A 7500-nucleotide genomic window follows, 5' to 3' on the forward strand; every position below is an offset into this window, starting at 1 on the left:
AGGTCTGTTCATTCTGTGTCCTTCCTGGATCATCCTGTAGAACGCTGAACCCACCTGCATACCAGGGTATGGACTGCTGCCTACACACACACACACACACACAGAGACAGACAGACACACACAGACACACACACAAACACACACAGACACAAACACAGACACACAGTTAGTATATTCCCCAAACATGTGTGCCTGCATGCCTTTGTGTGTGTGAGTATATAGACTGTATCCAAGGTTACTATAGTTACCATGTGACCAGTCATCACTCTGAAGGGTTACTATAGTTACCATGTGACCAGTCATCACTCTGAAGGGTTACTATTGTTACCATGTGACCAGTCATCACTCTGAAGGGTTAAAGTTGATTTTGAGGGTCTTCTAAAGACCCCCAACATTGATTATGCTGTTATTAATAATTTGCTTATGTGCCATTATACTTATGCTCACTGTATAGCTGAATATTGAGGCCTCTGTCTGTGTCAAGCTCTCTACCAAAACCCACAGCCCCGCGTCTGTGAGAAGAGGTGAGAAAAAGGGACTGTGGATGACAGCGAGACACAGAGAGAGACAAGCTCTCTACCAAAACCCACAGCCCCGCGTCTGTGAGAAGAGGTGAGAAAAAGGGACTGTGGATGACAGCGAGACACAGCGTCTGTTTTTCTCTGAAACCAGGGCAGATTTACCTACTGCTGAGACAGGTTCTCAGAAACCTTGTGTTTAGAATAACTGGGTCTTTAAACTGCACATGCAGGGTTTGACACCATGAGGTTTGATCTATAGAAGATACTGTCTTTCTTTAGTTCACAACTCAGGAGAGACATCAGTTGTATGTTGATCTTTGACTTCTGTCAACAGCTGTCTTCTAATTCAAATATCTTAATTTTATATATTCACATTTTGAGAATTCCTTATTTGTTAAGTAAATAACGTAGACCAGAAAACGTAAAACCAACAACTCTCCAAGGTGACTATAGATACCATGTGACCAGACATCAGTCTCCTAGGTGACTATAGATACCATGTGACCAGACATCAGTCTCCTAGGTGACTATAGATACCATGTGACCAGACATCAGTCTCCTAGGTGACTATAGATACCATGTGACCAGACATCAGTCTCCTAGGTGACTATAGTTACCATGACATCAGTCTCCAAGGTTACTATAGTTACCATGTGACCAGACATCAGTCTCCTAGGTGACTATAGATACCATGTGACCAGACATCAGTCTCCTAGGTGACTATAGTTCCCATGACATCAGTCTCCTAGGTGACTATAGATACCATGTGACCAGGCATCAGTCTCCAAGGTGACTATAGATACCATGTGACCAGACATCAGTCTCCAAGGTGACTATAGATACCATGTGACCAGACATCAGTCTCCAAGGTTACTATAGTTACCATGTGACCAGACATCAGTCTCCTAGATGACTATATTTACCATGTGACCAGACATCAGTCTCCTAGGTGACTATAGATACCATGTGACCAGACATCAGTCTCCTAGATGACTATAGTTACCATGTGACCAGACATCAGTCTCCTAGGTGACTATAGTTACCATGTGACCAGACATCAGTCTCCTAGATGACTATAGTTACCATGTGACCAGACATCAGTCTCCAAGGTGACTATAGATACCATGTGACCAGACATCAGTCTCCAAGGTGACTATAGATACCATGTGACCAGACATCAGTCTCCAAGGTGACTATAGATACCATGTGACCAGACATCAGTCTCCAAGGTTACTATAGTTACCATGTGACCAGACATCAGTCTCCTAGATGACTATAGTTACCATGTGACCAGACATCAGTCTCCTAGGTGACTATAGATACCATGTGACCAGACATCAGTCTCCTAGGTGACTATAGTTACCATGTGACCAGACATCAGTCTCCAAGGTTACTATAGTTACCATGTGACCAGACATCAGTCTCCTAGATGACTATAGTTACCATGTGACCAGACATCAGTCTCCTAGGTGACTATAGATACCATGTGACCAGACATCAGTCTCCTAGATGACTATAGTTACCATGTGACCAGACATCAGTCTCCAAGGTGATCTATAGTTATGTACTGTACATTACCTAAGGAGAATATTTCCCAGAGCAGGATACCGTATGACCAGACATCACTCTCCAAGGTGTAAACACCGTCAAAGATACTCTCTGGAGACATCCACTTCACTGGGAGACGGGCCTGGAACACACAGGAAACGCATCATCGGGGGGAGACAACACCCACAGGAAACGCATCATCGGGGTGAAACAGGAAGTGGCTATTCATTTTAAAAGATAGTTCAGTGATTGTACTTATTTGGATGTTTCCTTGCCTTGACAGTCATTGTCCAGAGACGACTATTATCAAGATAAGGAAACACATCTAAACATGTAAAATGGCCGAACTATCCCTCTGAGATTACGTCGTGTTACAATGATTGGGTTTTTACTTGTTGCTCTTTGATGGTAAAACCTGAGAAACCTTCTTGTATTTCACACTCTTTCTATAACAAAAATACACACACACACTTACATTGCCTCTGAGGACGTAGTTAGAGTCGGTGGTGATGTCTCGGGCCAGTCCGAAGTCACAGATCTTGGCTACTCTACCCTGAGTCAGCAGTATGTTCCTGGCTGCTAGGTCTCTGTGGATACACTACACACACACACACACACACACACACACACACACACACACACACACACACACACACACACACACACACACACACACACACACACACACACACACACACACACACACACACACACACAAGAAAGTGGCACAGGCACGCACACAGACACACAGACACATTTAAAGTAAAGAATCAACCATATACAGAAATAACTACATAGAAGACAGAAACACAGACAGCAGCAACTACAACTGTCTCTAACTCAGTGGAGACCTGTCATTCAGGGCAGAGCCCCACTTGTTAAGCTACAAAACACAACATAAAACAAATAAGAAGTTAAATAAAGAGTTGGCCTGTTTAGCATTTTATTTTGGCATTAATTCCATGTCACATATCAGTTTGCAAACAACGTAAAAAAAATAAACAAATAAACAAATCCTTGAGTTAATAAAGCCGTATACAAACATGGTCTCTTTCTTGACAGAAGCCAAAATTAAAAATAAGAACTAAAACGTATAAAATAATATATTTTTTCGTCTCTCTGTATTTCATATTTTTCCTTCAACTCTCCAGAGGCTGAATTGTATCTCACAGGAGAAAGCGACAGAGTGAGTGAAACAGCGCCCCCTCTGTCTCTCTATGTGTTGGCAATCCATCTGATGCTGTGTGGTCAAAAAGAGTATGACAATGTTGCCGCCAGGAAGCATTGAAAGCAACGGAAGCCAGCGAGCATTTGGCCTCCCCTTTGATAAAAAGGAAAAGTCTAAAATAATAGTCAATCAAGCATTGAGCTAAACTGTGATTGGTCCTGGTGCACCCAAAAACAGTGTCAAAGGAAGCCAGCTTGGATTTGGCTGCTGGTTTCTCCAGTGATTTGACTCGTCCCCCTTAGGCCTATATATCACTGTGTCTATAGGCCCTTAGGCCTATATATCACTGTGTCTATAGGCCCTTAGGCCTATATATCACTGTGTCTATAGGCCCCTTAGGCCTATATATCACTGTGTCAAGGCATATGAACTAACAGGTTGTAGAACAAACAAGGTGATTATCACAACACACAGGTTGTTATATGGCTTTTGGTGCTGGATTCCCCAGTGATTTGACTCAGGCACCGCTACTGTTTTCTTGAGTCAAGCAGCTCCAAAAATGCAGGTGTTTGCATCCCAGCTCAGTGCTTTCTGTGGTGGAGAGGCAGCCAGCAAAAATACAGAGTGTATGGTGGTTGGTAATCTTCTCTAGTTGCGCTGTGATTGGCTCAGTGGTCTGTCACTCACGGGGACACTAAGTCACAGTAGAATCTACAGGTAGAGCTAGGCAGTTCAAGCCCGTCCAAGAAGGCTCAAGGTCATTGGCCACAGATAAAATGATGTCAAATCACGTGATATCTACCGTAGCTTTGATCTTTCAAAATCTAAGCTAGCAACTAAACAAGCATCATGAATCAATCTACAAGCAAATCCTTTTCAATCCTTGTCGTATGAAGAGAAATTGTAGATAAAACAGATCGGCACTGATCAGTCACTGGACATAAAAATGACACAACAAGTCGGAAAATCGCAAATTCAACAATGAGTGGTTTGGAAAGAATCAGTGGCTAACTACGAGCGGCGCAAAGAAATCACCATTTTGCTTCCCCTGCCTGCTATTCAGTGGAGATGGTGTGTTTGGTCCAAGTCTGGGTTTAAGGATTTAAAACATCTGTCTGAAAGGGTCTATTCTCAGAGCTTAATCAAAAGGTGATGAGTGAGACGCTTACAGAAGCTACAACAAAACATGCTAACATGCTAACATGGGCTCACCATTACCAATGACAAGGGAGAGCGTGTTAGCATGCTAGAGTGTTAGCATACTAGCGTGTTAGCATGCTAGCGTGTTAGCATACTAGTGTGTTAGCATGCTAGCATGCTAGTGTGTTAGTGTAACCGATGTGAAACGGCTAGCTTAGTTAGCGGTGGTGCGCGCTAATAGCGTTTCAATCGGTGACGTCACTCGCTCTGAGACCTTGAAGAAGTGGTTCCCTTTGCTCTGCAAGGGCCGCGGCTTTTGTGGAGCGATGGGTAACGATGCTTTGTGGGTGACTGTTGTTGATGTGTGCAGAGGGTCCCTGGTTCGCGCCCGGGTATGGGCGAGGGGACGGTCTAAAGTTATACTGTTACATATGTGTGTATGTATGTGTGTGTGTGTGTTCCTCAGAACCTTACATTCTTAGAGGTGATGTACTCCATGCCCTTAGCCACCTGGTAGGAGAAGCTCAGTAGATCCTCTGTGTCCACAGACAACTCATCTATACTCAGACACCCCTTATCATCTAGGGGGAGAGAGAGGGGGGAGAGGAAGAGGAAGAGGGAGGGAGAGGGGGAGAGAGGGAGATGGGGAGAGAGGGAGAGAGAGAGAGAGAGGGAGAGGGGGGAGAGAGAGATTGAGGGAGAGAGAGGAAGAGAGAGAGAGAGGGAGAGAGGGAGAGGGGGGGGGAGAGAGATTGAGGGAGAGAGAGGAAGAGAGAGAGAGAGGGAGAGGGGGGGAGAGAGAGATTGAGGGAGAGAGAGGGAAAGAAAGAGGGAGGGGGAGAGAGGGTAGGAGAGAAAGAGGGAGAGGGTAGGAGAGAAAGAGGGAGAGGTTAGGAGAGAAAGAGGGAGAGGGTAGGAGAGAAAGAGGGAGAGGTTAGGAGAGAAAGAGGGAGAGGGTAGGAGAGAAAGAGGGAGAGGTTAGGAGAGAAAGAGGGAGAGGGTAGGAGAGAAAGAGAAGGGAGAGAGAAAGATATTTAGCCCATATTGTCAGCGATATATTAATGTTAATATTACATTTGAAATGTTTTTGGATGAATCCTCATGAGTCTTTGATTAAAGGGAATCATGTGAGAGGACTACACTATGGATTTATACAGGATTATGGTGCATGGTGGGAAATGTAGTTTTACCTGACTGGGAGGACGGACGCATAGGCATGTAACTGCTACCGTTCCCATCTCTACACACACACACACACACACACACACACACACACACATACACACACACACACACACACACACACAGAGAGAGAAATGAAACAGACATATTATAATGAGTAAAGTACACCACACACACACCACACCACACAGACACACACACACACACAGAAATGAAACAGAAATATTATAATGAGTAAAGTACACCACACACACACCACACAGACACACACACCACACCACACCACACAGACACACACACCACACCACACCACACCACACAGACACACACACCACACACACACCACACAGACACACACACCACACACACACACAGACACACACCTCACCACACCACCACACACACCACACCACACCACACAGACACACACACCACACCACACAGACACACACACCACACCACACCACACAGACACACACACCACACACACACCACACAGACACACACACCACACACACACACAGACACACACCTCACCACACCACACCGACACACACACACCTCTGTGGTTCTCGGGGGTTGTTGATGTTGCGGTAGTACCCATCAGCAGCCTGGGCGCTGAAGAACGTCTCTCTCTTCCTACGCAGAAAGTTGAGCAGATCTCCATAGCAACAGTACTCTGTGATCACCAGCGTCGGCCCTGACAGGAAATAAATCATCTGGGTGAGAGTTCACAAGGCAGGACGGGCCCACAAACTGTCATACGACTCCTTCCGCCAGGGTAGCCTAGTGGTTAGAGCGTTGGACTAGTAAACAAAAGGTTACAAGTTCAAATCCCCGAGCTGACAAGCTATTAAACTGTGATTCTGCCCCTGAACAGGCAGTTAACCCACTGTTCATAGCCTGTCATTGAAAATAAGAATTAGTTCTTAACTGACTTGCCTAGTAAAATAAAGTTTAAAAAAAAATATATATATATATAAACTTTGAAGTTTATAAAGAAAGCTCAAATTGATTATTGAGTAGATGCCTAAATTTAGGTTTTTCTGGACTAAATTCAGAAACTCTGTTCATTGAATGTGTTTTCCAACGAGTCCAGGAATAGGCTTAATCTGGATCTGGTAAAACATCCCTTAATCTGGATCTGTTAATCTGGATCTGGTAAAACACCCCTTAATCTGGATCTGGTAAAACACCCCTTAATCTGGATCTGTTAATCTGGATCTGGTAAAACATCCCTTAATCTTGATCTGGTAAAACACCCCTTAATCTGGATCTGTTCATCTGGATCTGGTAAAACATCCCTTAATCTGGATCTGGTAAAACACCCCTTAATCTGGATCTGGTCATCTGTTTCTGGTAAAACATCCCTTAATCTTGATCTGGTAAAACATCCCTTAATCTGGATCTGATAAAACATCCCTTAATCTGGTTCTGGTAAAACACCCCTTAATCTGGATCTGGTAAAACACCCCTTAATCTGGATCTGGTCATCTGTTTCTGGTAAAACATCCCTTAATCTTGATCTGGTAAAACATCCCTTAATCTGGATCTGTTCATCTGGATCTGGTAAAACATCCCTTAATCTGGATCTGGTAAAACACCCCTTAATCTGGATCTGGTAAAACACCCCTTAATCTGGATCTGTCCATCTGGATCTGGTAAAAAAAACCTTAATCTGGATCTGGTCATCTGGATCTGGTAAAACACCCCTTAATCTGGATCTGTTAATCTGGATCTGGTAAAACATCCCTTAATCTGGATCTGTTAATCTGGATCTGGTAAAACATCCCTTAATGGAAATCTCTTAATGCTCAACTGGAAAGTATGGCAATGTTTTAGGATATCTGGGGGATCCAGTTAGTATGACTACTGTGGACCCTCTGACTTTTACCATAGAGTCGATGACCTCTCACCTCCCACAGTGCAAGCTCCCAGCAG

General features: G+C 44.1%; 1 protein-coding gene across 1 annotated transcript in view; it reads right to left on the reverse strand.

The window, feature by feature from the left end:
• The window catches only part of LOC110516210 (mast/stem cell growth factor receptor kita-like), a 62989-nt gene that overhangs the window by 4742 nt on the left and 50747 nt on the right, over window positions 1–7500 (reverse strand). Inside the window, exons 13-19 of the mRNA XM_036934096.1 lie at window positions 7476–7500; window positions 6121–6259; window positions 5568–5617; window positions 4852–4958; window positions 2545–2667; window positions 2100–2211; window positions 1–80 (exon numbers count right to left, since the gene is read on the reverse strand). The exon at window positions 1–80 is cut by the window's left edge and continues 20 nt beyond it; the exon at window positions 7476–7500 is cut by the window's right edge and continues 86 nt beyond it. Of these exons, the coding sequence (XP_036789991.1) occupies window positions 1–80; window positions 2100–2211; window positions 2545–2667; window positions 4852–4958; window positions 5568–5617; window positions 6121–6259; window positions 7476–7500 (636 nt within the window). The remainder of the gene's footprint in view (window positions 81–2099; window positions 2212–2544; window positions 2668–4851; window positions 4959–5567; window positions 5618–6120; window positions 6260–7475) is intronic.

This window comes from Oncorhynchus mykiss, chromosome 10 (assembly GCF_013265735.2).
Source record: "Oncorhynchus mykiss isolate Arlee chromosome 10, USDA_OmykA_1.1, whole genome shotgun sequence".
Lineage (NCBI taxonomy): Eukaryota > Metazoa > Chordata > Actinopteri > Salmoniformes > Salmonidae > Oncorhynchus > Oncorhynchus mykiss.